Source organism: Aspergillus aculeatinus (genome assembly GCF_003184765.1).
Source record: "Aspergillus aculeatinus CBS 121060 unplaced genomic scaffold BO66scaffold_52, whole genome shotgun sequence".
Lineage (NCBI taxonomy): Eukaryota > Fungi > Ascomycota > Eurotiomycetes > Eurotiales > Aspergillaceae > Aspergillus > Aspergillus aculeatinus.
This window is the reverse complement of record NW_020291521.1, coordinates 142,962-158,825: the sequence shown is the minus strand read 5'-3', so window position 1 is coordinate 158,825 and position 15,864 is coordinate 142,962. Positions and strand designations below refer to the sequence as shown.

The window sequence follows — 15,864 nt, the reverse complement described above, 5'->3', positions numbered from 1 at the left end:
AAATTCTCTCAGGAGGAAGCAGATTACCCACCAATCCAGCACCCTGGGCGTCATGATGTGTATGTGTACGGTAACTCCCGTTACCCTCCGCCCTCGTCATGTGACTCGGGCGAGCTCCCGCAGATCAGACACGGTGATTGTCGCTCGATTGACAGCGGAGTCAAATCACCTGGTCGCTCTTGAAGTTCCGTGGGCTGCCTTCAGTTCTCTTTCAGACTGGGGTCACTTTTTGTTCAATTCCACCTCTGCATTGTTCTTTGTTTAACACGTCTTCTACCAGACTTTACGCGCGCTACGAGTTGTTGATACTAATCCTTGAGCTTCAATTGCCATTGCTCTTTGCGCATTTAGCACCACGGTCACAATCGCTACACGATTCCTGCATATTGACTCCGTCTCACTCAAACCATCAAAGCGACTAAGGCGCTTTTCGTTCGCTCCGACCTAGACATTGATAACCAAAGCTACTGGGTACCATTCTTCGTGTCAACCGCATCTTCGACCTCCGATCATCGCGCGTGCAATCTTACAAAGCAAAAGGAAGATCAGACATCATGTTCTTCCTCAAGGAAGAAGTCAAGGTTATTACCTTGCACCCGTCCTTCTTCGGACCCAATATGCGGGAATATCTCATCACCCGGTTAAATGAGGAGGAGGAAGGTCGGTGTACGGGCGATCACTTTGTGATCTGCGTCATGGACATGGTAGATATCGGCGAAGGACGTGTGCTGCCCGGCAGCGGACAAGCGGAGTACACGATCAAATACCGTGCGATCATCTGGAAACCGTTCCGAGGCGAGACTGTACGTTGCGAAGAGTCGCCCGCACGGCTAACCTCAACGCTGACCGTGGAAATTGCAGGTTGATGCGATTGTAACCTCTGTCAAACCTACTGGGATCTTCACTCTGGCGGGGCCGTTGTCTGTGTTCATTGCGCGAAAGGTATACCGAACATTAATCGTGCGGAGAGTGGTCTGAACTTGAACGCTAACGGACTGATGAAAAGAACATTCCCTCTGACATCAAATGGGAACCCAACACGGTACCGCCCCAGTATACGGATCATGCAGACCAGGTGATCGAGAAGGGAACGAGCCTGCGGCTCAAGATCCTGGGTGTGAAGCCGGACGTTGCGGCAATTAATGCCATTGGTACAATCAAAGAGGATTTCTTGGGGTGAGTTATGGCCTGTCACTACGGATGAACGGTCTACTAATGCGCATCACTTTCCACCAGACCCTTGTAGTTTGCTTGGGATGAGAATCTCCTCTCCCTTTCTCTTCTATCCGAGGATATTGACGCCGCTGCGAAGGAAGCCTGAACTCTTTAGCCTCTTGTACCACCACTTGCATCGCTATATAGAGACCACCGTAGCATCATCGACTCAACTTGATGTCCAGACGGTGCGCTTGCTGAGGCCTTACAGAAACGCATCGAACAGTCTCTCCAAGCGGGATATCATTTGGGGGGATGGTATCTTGCTTATCCTGGCAAAGAAGCCCGCGCAGGCGGACAGGGCCGCCTCGTCGCAGGAGCATTGGTCTCGCACATGGCTATTGTGTGTATGGCAAGGCAACACAAGACAAAACAAGAACAACGAGAACGGATGGTGGCTGGCTCGGAGCCGTGATCGGCTACGTAATTTTTTATAAAGAAAAAGCGTTGTTTTGTACAGTCAAAATCAAATATGGTAGGAGTAACTTGGATAGAATTAAATAGATCAGAAATAACTGTTTGTGTTGTGGATCTACTTCTTAGTTCAGGTGCAGGCACCCAGTGTGCAGTGTATAAGCACTGTACTACACCTAGGACTACTAGAACTAAGCGAGAGAAGATGCCCGCATTGCACTCAGCTGCTTGTGCTTGTGGGGGAGTGATCGAATGCATCACCAGTTGCCGGAGAAACGGAATGTGAAACGCTGGTGTGTCCAGTTTCCATCATCGGAGCCGTGCGCAGGCAAATTCCCCAGTCCGTCCGTGGCAGGAAATGGGAGCATTGGATCCTGCTGATGTTATGGGGATTTCTCGATAGACCAGAAGGTTGACAGTGTTCTTAGGAAGCACTGATCCGTACTCTATGTAGGTAGTTATTGGGGTTGGACGGAGAGAAATGTGTTTTGACAGCATTCACTGCCTTAAACATGTAAACATGGAGGAATGACAAACACAGAATCACCCTAGAGGGAAGAGTAGTAGTACAGTCTCCGTACAGTACGCATAGTTAAGGTATTCTAACCGAAGCCCTCAGAGCATGGGCCCAAATTACGCATGTGAATCAGGACGGAGTGGACTGGGACTACCTAGTAATCGGCTGCACCTCCCCGTCCTGCACTGACTGACGACTTCCATTACACTGCCTGCGCTGTTGTCCCTCTTCTCTTTTGGGGGTCCCTCAGCAACTACTAACCAGGTACTGTACATACACAGACACTACTGCGCTACTCTACTCTCTTTCACACCTCAGATACCGACTCTCTCCTTCTCTCTCGCTACTCCAGTTCTCACTCTTGACCTCTGTTCCCCCCCCCCCACATCTTGCCGTTTTCTACTCATACTTTCCCTCCGCCAACAGCATCCGGCTGTGTTCTGTCCTCTCCCTCCCGAATCTCCCCCGCATCCCTTTACATTCGTTTCTGAAACTCAACCAACCCAGTCGCAGAAATCATGTCTTTGAAAGATGTGTACAGCCGGTTCCTGACCAACCCCAAGTCGGTTCCGTTGGCCACCGATGCGTCCCTCGTTTACATCACGACCACTACTAAGGTAGACGGTGACGCTGCGATTGTCAGCCATTTCAGCAAACAGCAGCGCATCGTCAAGACCAAGTCGGAGACCATTCTGGACGCCTTCGAAAGCACCAACTCTCTCTGCTTGGATATTGAAACTACTCTGGAATTTGTGTCTGGCGGCGGGGCGTACCTTCCTCAGCTTGACGACAATTTCCTGGCCGATCATGTCGCTACCTTTCCGACGGTAAATATGCGCCCAGTACCCGTACACTATCCATACGACTGTGCCAAGCTAAACAGATACTTGAATACATTTAGGTTCACATTGTTCGCTTCAATGCTCAGCAGCAAATCCAGAATGTCCGCATCTACTGGGACCAAGCTTCGTTACTGAAACAAGTCGAAGTGATCGGTTCGCGTGCTCGCGGTTGGCCCATTCGTGATGCCAAAGACCAGTTTCGCCTTCTTAAATCTGCCATCTCGTCGAGTCCTAGCGATCACGGACCGGGGTCAGCTTCTGCGCCTGCCCCACCTGCCTCCACGGAGGAGAAAGCGCGTGTTCCGGAGCGCCAGATCGCCTCTCCAGGGAAAAAGTACATCAAGGACCCTCATGCCGCTGACTCCCTATTTGAACTTCTCTCGCCAGGCAAGGACAGCAAGGACCGAGGAGAACCTGTGCGTGCCCCGCGTGCTCCTGCGTCTGCCCAGCCTCCAGCGCGTGACTACGGCGAGCTCTTCCTCAGTACCGAAGGTGACTTCGACAACGATACTCCCGACGCGTCGCCATCCAGAAAGCGAATTCCCCCTAAGGCCGGTACCAAGAACTTGCAACCCTCGCGCATCTTCGATCATGATGAGGCCGCCACCAAAGAAGGACTCCAGCAGATTGCGTACAAGGCTCACCCCAAACGTTACGACCACTTTGAGCTTGGCGGGGATAACAGCACTCGGGAGGTCCATGAGAAGCCCGGGCGCCCTGTGTCTCGTCAGGCCCCTCACTGGGACTTTGAAGACTTTGTGACCCCCGAGAAGCCCAAGCGTCAACTTCGAGGAGAGGAAATCCGTCACTTTGGTTGGGGCGATGATGAGCAGGAACCTACATCCGTCCCAGTCCGATCACGGGCGCAGCACCCCCGTCCTGATGCTGAAACTCATTTTTCGGTGACCGAGACTCCCGAAGAGAGGCCAGGCGGCCGCATTATCAGTTCATTCCAGAACAAAGGTTTGGGCCTTTACAAGAACCACCTTTTCGACAACAAGGAAGACGATGAATTCTCTCAGAACGCAAACGCGCCCCTCTCCAGAGTCAACAACAATGGCGCCAACCGTAAGAAGGAGCTCGAGACCCACTGGGATATGGCCGACGAGTCGCCTCGCGATAGCAAGCGCAACGCGGAAAACAGAAAGCCTATTCCCGGAGACCGTCAAAAGGCCGTTAAGGCGCTGGAGCCATCCTGGGATACCTATGACCAGTCACCTGAACCCACGAAGATGGCGCCCCCTCAGCGGCAGAGCGTAAGAAACCACAACCAGCGGAGTTGGAACTTCGGTGCTGAAAATTGATTGCTGCATCGCTAAGCTGCGTTGCGCGGTGCTTCATTGCTCAGCCCATGCATATACCCATTCCAGAACAAGACCTTTCGCCAAGTCTTGAGTATACCTTGAGAGTAAGCCAAGCGAATCCGGAGTAAACCAGGGGCCAACATCCACATACGGAAGCAGAAAAGAACCGAGAGTCTGTAGCTATCGATAGGAGGAAGTCTTATCTTTGCAAGCAATGTATCATTGCATGCCGAATCTTTGTCTAGTATTTGTGAAAGCGTTTCCCTGCATTTTGATATGGGGTCAACTACTATCCTGATTCGTTGTGAGGCAGAATGCAAATACAATCAATGTATAGTACTTAGTAGTGGAGAAAACTTGTGTGCAAGACCATTCCAAGTTACTGTACCTTAGCTGCCTGTTCTCAATCCATGTCATTGCTTATCTATTGGTTTTGGAGTCCGAGCGAGTGAGTCAACCGACTCAACCCATGCAGTAGTAAGCATGGCCGGCGCGCCAACCACGTTTAGTGAGTGAAGTTTAGTGACCTGTCGGGGTTTCCGTGAGACGGGCGGTTGCATGGTCTGGTCTAGTTCTGAGTAATTCAACTTATTCCCCCCTCTCACTACGTACTATTAACTAACTAACCGCACCGCATTTCCACTTTGCCTTTCAGTCCTGTTTTCTCTGCCAGCCAAGCTGCAACCTGCCCGATTATCAGATCCAGTCTACGTATACTTTGAAGTTTATCATCCGTCACTTCACTTGCGCGTGATTGACTCAGTCACTGTCTTTACGTCAGCTGTGTGTGTGCCTACATACTGACCGCCTTCGAGGTGATAACGGAGATAATAACCTATCCTACCTATCCTACTCTTACTACTCCGTACCCTTTGTTTCGCAAAGTCGTTTCTTCACTTCAATTCTACTAACCCCAACTACGTGCCTCTTCAGGTATCGACCAACCTGGGCTTGCCTCTTCTCTCTTCTGTCTATCACTGATATAATCTTAAACTGGATAAGCCCGGCTTGACCGGCTGCTTGCCTTTCATTCTCCCAAGTTCGACCCGCTAAGGCAGTGCGCCGATCGTGCCCCTCATTGGATCTCTTCTCTGCCTCCTCCTCGTCTTGTTGTTCGGCACTTTCTTTTCTTTTCGTTTCGATCCGTGTGCAACGCGATTCTTTGTGCCGTTGTTTTCAAGGTCGAGTCAACACTAGCCCGTGTCTTCCAAATCTGTTCAACCCCGACGGACAGCGGTCTTCTTCGGTCGCCCATCGCCGCGCGCCCCTCGATCGTACCATAAGCCCGCTCAATCGCGTTCAGCGCAACGATCGCGGTCAAACCACTGGATCGAGTATTGTTGTGCAATAAGGGCTCTTGATAAACAGGGCGGACTCTGGTTACGCTCGCAGACTTTCAGAGGGCTGCGCGCCGATTACTTGAGTCTTGTCATATTGTCCATTAGATTCATTGACAACTTGCGCCGTCGACCGGACAGACTCCCAACCTCTACAGCATCCGGACCAGATCCCTTTAGACATATTGGCGCCGAAATCCTACGCGATACTCAGCAGGTTCAATAGTCGTCTCTGGGCAGGCCATTCTTTCTCCCCCCGCATTTTTCGTCCGGGCTACTCTCGCAAGCACTGTTTCCCAGGTGATTGTTATAATATAGCTCAATATGTCTCCGACACCCCCATCCACAACCTCGTCGAGCGCTGGCGCATTTTCCCCGGAAGGACAATTCAGAGTCATCAGAAAGAGAAATCGAGTTCCCCTCTCATGTGCGCCATGTCGGCATCGAAAGTAAGCACTTGCCTCGCTGGCCACCTTTCCATTTGTGCTAACAGTGGAGTCATCAGGCTGAAATGCAACCGTGCCCATCCCTGCGAAAACTGCATCAAGCGTGGTGATGCGATTTCGTGCTCATACGCCCAAGCAAATGTGCGAAAAAAGAATGTGTCGCAGCCGTCAGCTGCGAGCTCTCCAGATGATATGCAGAATAGGATCGATCGACTTGAGAGCCTCGTCCTATCGCTTATGACTAATGGTTCCCAGTCTGCAGGCCCCGCAGCGGCCATGGCTGCGATTTCCGGCAATAGCAGCAGCACGGGGTCTGTACCGAACACGGTCGATATAGATGTGGAAGATGAAACCCCTGGCGGCCCTGAGGACAGTGATACCGAGCAGGTCACCAAGTCGTTTGGAATCATGAAGTTTGACAACAACAAGTCCTATTATATCAGTGAGGTACATTGGGCATCGGTCCTCAGCGATGTAAGTTGCCTGCGCGCACCAGAGCTATCGCCAGCGATTAACGCCTGCTTCAGATTGCGGAAGTGCGAAATTATTTCTCCACTCACAAGAAGCAATACGAGGAGCAGACGGAGAAGCTGAAGACAACCCAACTCCCGACTGACGTCCAAGGTTCCGCTCTACTCTTTGGGGCAATGAAACCCGCGACTCGGGCGGAAATTATGTCTTCTTTCCCGTCTAAATATACGACCGATATGCTGATCGCGCGCTATTTCAGCTGCTATGACCCATCAACACGTAAGTCAGACGGCTTTTTGCAAATACCTTATGTCAGTACTCACTCCGAAGTAGACATTCTTCATGGGCCCACTTTTCAGACGCAGGTAAGACTCATCTGTCCATCACCCTACATGATTACCGTATCGCTAATCCCAGCTAGTACAACAAACATTGGGAAGATCCTTCCCAGACTTGCACGATATGGATTGGCATGCTGTTTGCCATGATGCGATTAGCCATGCTCTCGTACCATCGCAATGGAGACGAACCCCCGGAATTTCGGGGCAAGTCCCTGGACATGGCTGGAACTTTCAGAAACCTCGTAGCCCAATGTCTTACGCTGGCCGACTATACCAAACCATATCCGTACGTCATTGAGAGTTTGATCTTTCACCTTCATGGTGACTTCTGTCAAACCAGGGAAGCAGATGTGTCGGTGTGGGTTCTCGTGGGAGTGATCGCGCGCTTGGCTATGAGGATGGGCTACCATCGTGACTCCAAGATGTTCCCCAATATTACACCGTTTCAAGGAGAAATGCGGCGTCGCGTGTGGACCTTCGTACGGCAGGCGGACCTGTTGTTCTCCTCTCAAGTGGGGTTGCCCAGCATGATCCGTTCCACTGACAGTGATACTGAGCTCCCTCGAAATTTGTACGATGACGACTTTGATGAGAATTGTCAAGAACTTCCGCCTTCCCGTCCCGCAAATGAACCGACGCCGATATCGTTCTTGATTGCTAAAGCGCGGCTGACGTACACTTTCGGCCATGTCAGCGAGCATACTTCACGTTGTCAGACTGCAACGTCTTATGACAAGGTGATGGAGCTTGATGCGGAGCTTCGTCAAGCTCGCGATCTGATCCCGGAGCACCTACTCGTGCGTCCTATCGAAGATTGCCCATTGGACTCTCCAAACTTGATCATGTCACGATTTGCGGTAAGTTCTGTCCTTGTTGAGATGTTCTATGCAGTGTTGACCATCTCTAGGTTGCGAGCGTGTATCACAAAGCACAATGCGTGCTTCATCGACAATACCTTGTACGAGCACGTGAGAACCCTCGATTTAGTTACTCGAGGCGGACCTGCCTGGACTCTGCAATGGAGCTGTTGCGATTTCAGTCCATGCTTCATGACGAGACTCGGCCCACAGGTCGTCTACGCAGCAGATACAACAAGCTAACCTCACTTGGCTCTTCCGACTATTTGCTCGCTGCAACCATTCTTTGCCTTGATCTTTATCATGGACAGCAACTCCAGGCATCGGGTCGAACCTCTAGTGATCCTTATTCCTGGACTAAGGAACGTCGGGATGAGATGGTAGCTGCGCTTCAACGAACCCGAGAAATCTGGGACGAGCTTCGTGATGAGACTATCGATGCATGGAAAGCTGCCGGAGCTCTGGGAGTAATGCTTGCCAAGCTGAATTTGGGATTTTCAGAAAGTAATACCGCGTCTGCATCGGCGTTTGAGCCACAGGATGAGAAACAAAGCGCCGCAATGACATTGGGGCTCCTGAGCAGTGGAATGAGTCCCATGGCTTCGAGCCAATCGACGCTCAACGACCCTGCATACAAGATGGCAGACACGCAAATGCCCATGCAAGGTGGCTTTGCAAACGCGGCAGAGATTCCGGGGGCACCTTCACCGTTCAGCGCGATGTTTGGGCAGGTGCCCGACATGCAGTTGAACCTGGACTGGGTATGCTAACCCACCAATCCCCTGAAAAAAGAATTCATGGCTGATCACAATCATAGGACGCTTGGGATACCTATATTCAGAGTTCGGCAATGGATATACCTTCACAATGGTGGCCATCGGGAGACATGCAACAGCAACAACCGGGTCAAAGTCCCCTGTCTTCAGCACAATTGCCAGCCACACAAAACAGCGGCCCTGACCGCATGCGTTCTATGCCTCGTGGCCCGAACATATTCTCCCCTGATGCTAACAGCTACGAGGGCAGCAATGTTGCCATGTCGACGGCAGGCTATCCTGTCAACCCATCCTCTCTCAACAACCCAAGTAGCGGTCCGGGAACCTAAGCAACGATGTTGTTCAAGTTCTTTCGTGTCTGCCTTTCTAGGATCTGACTACATTCAATGAATCAAAAGTTGGTCGGGAATCTGGATTTCATTTTATGTGGATTGTATTTGTGTCGTGCTACAAAGCTCTGCAGGACTAATCTTTAGCTTCACAGGATGGCGAATAGGACGCGGTTGGATTCAAAGGCTGGGCTGGGCTCTTTCTAGTTGGTTTCCACAGCTATAATCATATTCGTGTTCTACGCTCGAATCAGCGTGGATATTCGATTGAGGATTGGATGTATATTACGCGAAGACACGTCACGATAGGTCATGCAAATACTAGTCATCTACACTCTATCTTGGAGTCTCTTATTGTTGTCGGTAGTTCATGCTCGTCTGCAGATTTTAGCGTACCGTACTCTATTGAACTCGCGAAAACAGAGACAACCACAGAACGTAGAGCTCTTTCCTCCGACTATGTTCAGGTCTAGTCGGGATATTTCCTTCATTGTAGTTATTGGATTATGTAGCATGCATTTCAGGAGATACTTGAGTCACGGGCAACATGCATTTCCGCGCAGCAATTTCCCGAACTCCAGTGATCGATTACACATTGGGCATGGTGTGCTGATATAGCATCACGTGACTAACTGATAAGGGAAGTTTTCGTTGCTGAATTCCCCGAAGCATCTCCTTGCCACAAATTCTTTGGGTTGAGAAAACTTCATCCTTTTCCATCCTTTCCTCTAAAATTTAATCATTCTTCAAACACAAAAATGTGAGTCTGGTTATCACTGCCTTTCGCCATTAGTAGTATCTGTCTAACAGTATTGGATTTATTCAGGTATTGCTTCCGCCAGGTAGCCTCTCGGCTGTTGATTGCTCCTAGCAGAGTCGCGATTCGCTCTGTACCGCGCTCCAACGCGTCCAGCCCTTTGCGCCTTGCTTTTGCCAGCAGACCCGTTCAGTCTCAGCTTCAAAGCCGGTGGAACAGCGATGATGCTCAGAACAAGCCCGTAGCTCCCAGCACCAACGAGCAGTCTCCCGAGACCAGCAACGAGAGCATCGTCGAGGCTGTTTCTCAGTACGCCGATCAGAAGGAGAATTCTTCTGAGCAGGCCGATGAGCCTTTTGCCCCGGAAGCCCCGAGACGACGTTCCTTCCAGCGGGATAACTCTGGCAATGGCGAATCTGGGACCCGCAGATTCAGATCAAACTTCGCCAGGGAGGAGCCGGAGCCGAAGACCACCATTTTCGTTGGAAACCTTTTCTACGACGTCACAAGTGACGATCTCAGACGTTTCTTCATGAAGTTCGGAGAGGTGCAGAGAGTGCACCTCATCCATGACCAGCGGGGAATCAGCAAGGGGTAAGCGCACAAGTTTCGGTCCTGAATTCCAAACATTGCCGCGTGTGCAAATTCTGACTTTGGGGGTTGTCTGTCACTTAGATTCGGTTATGTGGATTTCGATTCGATCGAGTCGGCTCAGCGTGCCATCGAAGAGATGCACCTGGAGATCTACGAGGGACGTCGTATCAGCGTCATGTTCGCGCAGACCGGCATGAAGAAGCACAGGGTGTCGCCCCCTTCGAAGTCGCTCTACATCGGCAACCTGCCCTTCGAGATGACCGACCGTGATCTCAACGATCTGTTCAGCGATGTGGTCAACGTCATCGATGTGCGCGTGGCGATTGACCGCCGCACCGGACAGCCCCGTGGTTTCGCCCACGCCGACTTCGTTGACCTCGAGAGTGCGCGCAATGCCATGGAGGCACTCAGCCAGAAGATGCCCTATGGAAAGAAGTTGCGCCTGGACTACAGCTCCAAGCACAAGGGCATCAACAACTTTGGCTCCCAGCGGGAGCAGCAGGAGCAGCAGGAGCAGCCGGAGCAGCCGGAGCAGCGGGAGTAGGGGTTAAGTCGTTGTCCCAGATACTAATTCCACTTGGCCTACATTGAGGTGTAACAGTCTTGAGTGTATATCAAGTTCATCCTTTTCATGTATATTACAGAATTATGTCGTACAGTCCATTCCATTCATCATTTCCTGCTCCGTACATACCACGTAGGCTTAGACAGATGGAAACCAAAGGAAACCAAATAAATAGTATGGCACACGTGACTTCCTGGGGGGCCTCGGTATCTTTCCGCCGGTCGGCAGCGAAGCCGCGCCGAAACCCCACGTCTCTGTGCTTAGAGAGCCATCTCGGGGCGAGTCTCCTCACTTATTCCTCTCTCTCTCCCTCGCGCTCTTATCTCTCCCCCCTCCCTCTCTCTTCTACCACTGGTCCTCCCTTGTCCTATTTTCGAAACATATGAACTGTTCTACGTGAGAACTGAATAGCGCGGTCGCTGCACATATTCCCACAACATGTCGTTCCTTGGTGGCGCCGAGTGCTCTTCAGCCGGAAACCCGCTGACGCAGTTTACAAAGCATGTCCAAGATGACAAGTCCCTGCAACGTGATCGCCTCGTCGGACGCGGTCCGGGAGGCATGCAGGAAGGCATGCGGTCTAGAGGAATGATGGGTGGTCAAGATCAGGTAGGTATCTCCATGTTCCAAACACACCCCACCCTCTCCTCAGCCTCCCCGCGGGGAAGAGGGCGTGGCCCACTGCCGTGGTTCCCATTCAACTAATGGTTGCTATTTCGAATGTGTTAGATGATGGACGAATTCTCTCAACAACCCGGTCAACTACCGGGCGCTAGCCCTCAGCCCTTCGCCATGGAACAACTCAGACGTGAACTGGACCAATTCCAGAACGCACCCCCGCGGACAGGATCTCCGGGCTGGGTGGCGGAGTTCGATGCCGGTGAGCATGCACGGATGGAGGCCGCCTTTAATGGGTCCCAAGGTCCGATGCTGAACGCCCCCGCGGGATTCAACCCGGCCGAATTCGCCCGGTTCCAACAACAGAGTCGGACTGGCATGCCCCAGGCGGCTCACCCCTCCGTCGCCTCCGCCCCGTCCCCGATGCTGGCTGGTTACCAGCGTCCTATGGGCTACATGGGCATGGGGGGTATGGGGATGATGCATCAGAACTTCGGCCCGATGGCCATGCACCAGCAGCAGCAACCGGCCGAGGCCGTCACGCAGGACAAAGGCAAGGGGCGAATGGTGGAGCTCGATGACGAGAACTGGGAGGCGCAGTTCGCGGAGATGGAGACGGCGGATACCCAGACGCTGGACGATGCGGCCAACGCAGCCATGGAGGCAGAGCTGAATGAGCTGGACAGGTCAGTCCCCACCACCTCCACCTCCACCACCACCACTACTACTACCGCCATCGAGGAGAGTTTCGATGCGTTTGAAAACGTGTGGCAAAGAGTTCAAGCTGAGGCGGCAGTAAATAGGAAACTGGCGGAGGGTGAGACCGATTTCAACATCGACGAGAACCTTCACATGGGCGATATGGGTGACTGGGATGGATTCGAGACCCTCAACACGCGGTTCCGCAACCCGCAACTAGGCGAGTACCTGTTCGAGGAAGACAATGTTTTCCAGAATGTCAACGACCCATTCGAAGAAGGTGTCAAGATTATGCGGGAGGGTGGCAACTTGTCTCTGGCTGCGCTGGCCTTCGAGGCGGCGGTCCAGAAGGACCCGCAGCACGTACAGGCTTGGACGATGCTGGGGACCGCGCAGGCCCAGAACGAGAAAGAATTGCCCGCGATCCGAGCTCTGGAGCAAGCCCTGAAGATCGATGCTGGCAACTTGGATGCGCTCATGGGTCTGGCCGTCTCTTACACCAATGAGGGCTACGATTCTACCGCCTACCGCACTTTGGAGCGCTGGCTCTCCGTCAAGTACCCACAGATCATCAATCCCAAGGATGTATCCGAAGACGCTGACCTTGGGTTCACGGATCGTCAGCTGCTCCATGACCGGGTCACTGATCTCTTCATCCAGGCTGCTCAACTGTCTCCGTCGGGTGAGCAGATGGATCCGGACGTGCAGGTGGGCCTGGGTGTTCTGTTCTACTGCGCAGAAGAGTACGACAAGGCAGTCGACTGCTTCTCGGCTGCGCTGGCCTCGACGGAGTCTGGAACCACCAACCAGCAGGAGCAGCTGCATCTACTCTGGAACCGGCTCGGTGCCACGCTGGCCAACTCCGGTCGGTCCGAGGAGGCCATCGAGGCGTACGAGCAGGCGCTGAACATCAACCCCAACTTCGTCCGGGCTCGCTACAACCTGGGCGTTTCCTGCATCAACATTGGCTGCTACCCGGAGGCCGCGCAGCACCTCCTGGGCGCTTTGTCGATGCACCGGGTCGTCGAGCAAGAGGGTCGGGAACGGGCGCGCGAGATCATCGGCGGCGAGGGAGGCATTGCCGACGAACAGCTGGAACGCATGCTCCATGTCAGCCAGAACCAAAGCACCAACCTGTACGACACGCTGCGGCGGGTGTTCAGCCAGATGGGACGGCGGGACCTGGCCGATCAAGTCGTGGCCGGGATGGACGTCAATGTGTTCCGGAAGGAATTCGAGTTCTAGAGCGATTCTGCTGGCAGGAAGCATAGCGAGTTTGAATTTTTTAAGATTTGTTTTTTTTTTCATGTGGGTATGTTCTTTTGAAATGAGGGGATGGGTAGGTAGATGAGATACCATTGGTAGCAACATAGCAGCAGCAACAATTGAGACTATACAATACAGGGTTGTGCGGCTGCAGAAGATAATCAGGAATGCATGAGATTTGATCTCGTTGAAGTATGGCTGCCTCGGGCATGAAACCGGCTGTTGCTGTTGCTGTTGCTGTTGCTGTTGCTGTTGCTGTTGCTGTTGCTGTTGCGTCATGCCGATGAATGGGTTGTGCCTCGGCCATTTATTTCCATTGTTAAGTTACTTCGCAGCTGCCTATCTTTCTTTCCCCACACCCCCAACCCCAACCTTTTTATTTACTCACTGTCAACTATTCAGCCCTACATTAATTAAAATCAATCCATCAATCCATCCATCCATCCATCCTGCCAAGCTGCCAAGCTCTTAATCACACTTCCCCTCAGAAAATAATGGCTGCCGTCACCGGTGCCCAGATCATCGCCCGGACGCTGCGCGATCTCGGCGTCACCGTGATCTTTGGCATCGTCGGCATCCCCGTCGTGGAGATCGCCGAGGAGGCCATCAATCTGGGCATTCGATTCGTGGCCTTCCGCAACGAGCAGGCTTGCAGCTATGCCGCCAGTGTTTATGGATACATGACCGGACGACCCGGTGTCTGTCTCGTCGTGGGAGGACCGGGCGTTCTCCATACTTTGGCCGGGGTGAGTTGTTTTCCATGCCCTGGGGGTGCTGCTATCTACGTGATTTGTACTTCTTGGCTTTGTTGAATTCATATCTATCTATCCTTTCATGCTAACAAAGCCATCCCTTCTGTTTCTCCTCTCGTGCTAACTAAAGCCAATTCCGCCAAAATAGATAGGCAATGCAACCGCCAACAACTTCCCCTTACTGGTGCTGGCCGGTTCGGCCGAGACCACCGCAATCACCAAAGGCGCCTTCCAGGAACTCGACGCCATCTCCTTCCTGACGCCGCACACCAAGCTGGCGGTGCGCGCCTCCTCGCTCGACTTCATCCCGGGGGCGGTGAAGAACGCCTATCGGACCTGCTGGTACGGTCGTCCGGGCCCGACCTTCGTCGACCTGCCCGCCGACATCATCCAGGGTCGCGCAACCGCTGCGGCGGACCACCATCGGCTGCTGCTGCCTCCGCCGGAGACCATGCGGGTGCCCGCGCCGCCCAAGGCCAGCGGTGACCCGGCGCTGATCCTCAAGGCGGCGCAGCTGCTGAAGACGGCCAAGGCGCCGCTGCTGGTGGTGGGCAAGGGGGCCGCGTACGCGCGGGCCGAGGCCCAGCTGCGCCAGCTCGTTGACCGCACGGGGCTCCCCTTCCTCCCGACCCCGATGGGCAAGGGGGTGTTGCCGGACTCGCACGCGCGCAACGTGTCGAGCGCGCGCAGCGCGGCGCTGAAACACGCGGACGTGGTGCTCGTGCTCGGCGCGCGCCTCAACTGGATCCTCCACTTCGGCGAGGCGCCCAAGTGGTCCCCCACGGCTAAGATCATCCAGGTCGATCTGTGTGCCGAGGAGATCGGGCGCAATGCCGGCGCCGCGGAGCTGGGCATCGTCGGCGACATCTCCTTGGTCGTGGACCAGCTGGTCGCCGCCCTGGCGAATTGGCGCTATGCTCCGGTTGTTAATGCTGGTGGGGCCTCTGACAAGACCTTCCTGGACGTGCTGGATGCATCGATCAAGAAGAATATACAGACCGCGGCCCAGGCGGCTAACCGCCCGACCCCGAAGGATGCCCCGATGACGTACCAGCGGGCCTTCCACCTGATCAAGTCGACGCTGGACGAGCTGACTCACAAGGCAGGCAGCGACGTGGTGTATGTGTCCGAGGGCGCGAACACGATGGACATCTCGCGGTCCATCTTCAGCGTCGACCACCCGCGCCAGCGACTGGACGCAGGGACCTACGCGACGATGGGCGTGGGGATGGGGTATATCGCCGCGGCGCATGAAGCGTACAACGCGATGCCCGGTGCAGCATCAGGAGCTTCCTCCCCGTCGAAGCCGAAGAAAATCGTCGCCTTCGAAGGCGACAGCGCCTTCGGGTTTAGCGCCATGGAGATCGAGACCCTGGCGCGGTACCGCATCCCCGCGCTGATCTTCGTGGTCAACAACTCGGGCATCTACCACGGGGACACGACCTCGGCGGCCGAGTGGACGACGCTGCAGGATCAAACGGCGCGGAATGATACCAAGGCGAGCGGGGAGGGGACGCGGGGCCTGCGGTCGACCAGTCTGCTGTATGAGACCCGGTATGAGATGTTGGCGACCATGTGCGGCGGCCGGGGGTTCTTTGTGCGGACGGAGGAGGAGCTGGTCGAGGCCACGCGGCAGGGGTTCGCGAGCGAGCAGGTCACGGTGGTGAATGTCATTGTCGAGCCGGGGATCGGCAAGAAGATTGGGTTTGCGTGGCAGAATAATGGTGAGCGTGAGCCGCAGGCGAAACTTTAGGTTGCGCTTGT

General features: G+C 53.8%; 6 protein-coding genes across 6 annotated transcripts; 5 read left to right on the top strand and 1 right to left on the bottom strand.

The window, feature by feature from the left end:
- The first annotated feature begins 369 nt into the window (after window positions 1–369).
- BO66DRAFT_186808 (DNA-directed RNA polymerase II subunit RPB7) lies at window positions 370–1,364 on the top strand. The gene is made up of 4 exons (XM_025642423.1): window positions 370–803; window positions 862–942; window positions 1,007–1,176; window positions 1,237–1,364. The coding sequence occupies exons 1-4, from the start codon at window positions 555–557 to the stop codon at window positions 1,244–1,246; spliced, it is 510 nt and encodes a 169-aa protein (XP_025500072.1). The 5' UTR covers window positions 370–554; the 3' UTR covers window positions 1,247–1,364.
- On the bottom strand, window positions 1,121–1,970 carry BO66DRAFT_186670 (uncharacterized protein). The gene is made up of 2 exons (XM_025642422.1): window positions 1,259–1,970; window positions 1,121–1,151 (listed from the first exon to the last, which is right to left on the bottom strand). Exon 1 carries the CDS (start codon window positions 1,885–1,887, stop codon window positions 1,483–1,485), a length of 405 nt encoding a protein of 134 aa, XP_025500071.1. The 5' UTR covers window positions 1,888–1,970; the 3' UTR covers window positions 1,121–1,151; window positions 1,259–1,482.
- A 573-nt stretch (window positions 1,971–2,543) lies between these two features.
- BO66DRAFT_186661 (uncharacterized protein) lies at window positions 2,544–4,499 on the top strand. Its single transcript, XM_025642421.1, has 2 exons — window positions 2,544–2,973; window positions 3,048–4,499. Exons 1-2 carry the CDS (start codon window positions 2,665–2,667, stop codon window positions 4,290–4,292), a joined length of 1,554 nt encoding a protein of 517 aa, XP_025500070.1. The 5' UTR covers window positions 2,544–2,664; the 3' UTR covers window positions 4,293–4,499.
- Window positions 4,500–5,750: 1,251 nt separating this feature from the next.
- Window positions 5,751–8,988, top strand: BO66DRAFT_186604 (uncharacterized protein). Its single transcript, XM_025642420.1, has 7 exons — window positions 5,751–6,078; window positions 6,135–6,549; window positions 6,603–6,825; window positions 6,880–6,911; window positions 6,968–7,744; window positions 7,795–8,505; window positions 8,562–8,988. The coding sequence occupies exons 1-7, from the start codon at window positions 5,954–5,956 to the stop codon at window positions 8,847–8,849; spliced, it is 2,571 nt and encodes an 856-aa protein (XP_025500069.1). The 5' UTR covers window positions 5,751–5,953; the 3' UTR covers window positions 8,850–8,988.
- A 581-nt stretch (window positions 8,989–9,569) lies between these two features.
- On the top strand, window positions 9,570–10,882 carry BO66DRAFT_394777 (nucleic acid-binding protein). Its single transcript, XM_025648069.1, has 3 exons — window positions 9,570–9,609; window positions 9,676–10,200; window positions 10,282–10,882. Coding segments are annotated over exons 1-3 (990 nt in total). The 5' UTR covers window positions 9,570–9,607; the 3' UTR covers window positions 10,745–10,882.
- A 321-nt stretch (window positions 10,883–11,203) lies between these two features.
- On the top strand, window positions 11,204–15,853 carry BO66DRAFT_414497 (uncharacterized protein; the record flags this gene model as incomplete). Its single annotated transcript, XM_025649471.1, has 5 exons — window positions 11,204–11,374; window positions 11,495–12,069; window positions 12,130–13,237; window positions 13,837–14,094; window positions 14,249–15,853. The coding sequence occupies 5 exons, from the start codon at window positions 11,204–11,206 to the stop codon at window positions 15,851–15,853; spliced, it is 3,717 nt and encodes a 1,238-aa protein (XP_025500067.1).
- Window positions 15,854–15,864: the final 11 nt, after the last annotated feature.

Bases quoted from the DNA above. Each gene is read 5' to 3' on its own strand.
- BO66DRAFT_394777 (XM_025648069.1), top strand. The intron at 10,201-10,281 runs GTAAGCGCACAA...TCTGTCACTTAG, and splicing joins CAGCGGGGAATCAGCAAGGG to ATTCGGTTATGTGGATTTCG.
- BO66DRAFT_186808 (XM_025642423.1), top strand. From the start codon at position 555: ATGTTCTTCCTCAAGGAAGAAGTCAAGGTTATTACCTTGCACCCGTCC. The intron at 804-861 runs GTACGTTGCGAA...TGGAAATTGCAG, and splicing joins AACCGTTCCGAGGCGAGACT to GTTGATGCGATTGTAACCTC. The intron at 943-1,006 runs GTATACCGAACA...ACTGATGAAAAG, and splicing joins CTGTGTTCATTGCGCGAAAG to AACATTCCCTCTGACATCAA.
- BO66DRAFT_186604 (XM_025642420.1), top strand. From the start codon at position 5,954: ATGTCTCCGACACCCCCATCCACAACCTCGTCGAGCGCTGGCGCATTT. The intron at 7,745-7,794 runs GTAAGTTCTGTC...GACCATCTCTAG, and splicing joins TGATCATGTCACGATTTGCG to GTTGCGAGCGTGTATCACAA. The intron at 8,506-8,561 runs GTATGCTAACCC...TCACAATCATAG, and splicing joins TGCAGTTGAACCTGGACTGG to GACGCTTGGGATACCTATAT.
- BO66DRAFT_186661 (XM_025642421.1), top strand. From the start codon at position 2,665: ATGTCTTTGAAAGATGTGTACAGCCGGTTCCTGACCAACCCCAAGTCG. The intron at 2,974-3,047 runs GTAAATATGCGC...GAATACATTTAG, and splicing joins ATGTCGCTACCTTTCCGACG to GTTCACATTGTTCGCTTCAA.
- BO66DRAFT_186670 (XM_025642422.1), bottom strand. From the start codon at position 1,887: ATGCATTCGATCACTCCCCCACAAGCACAAGCAGCTGAGTGCAATGCG.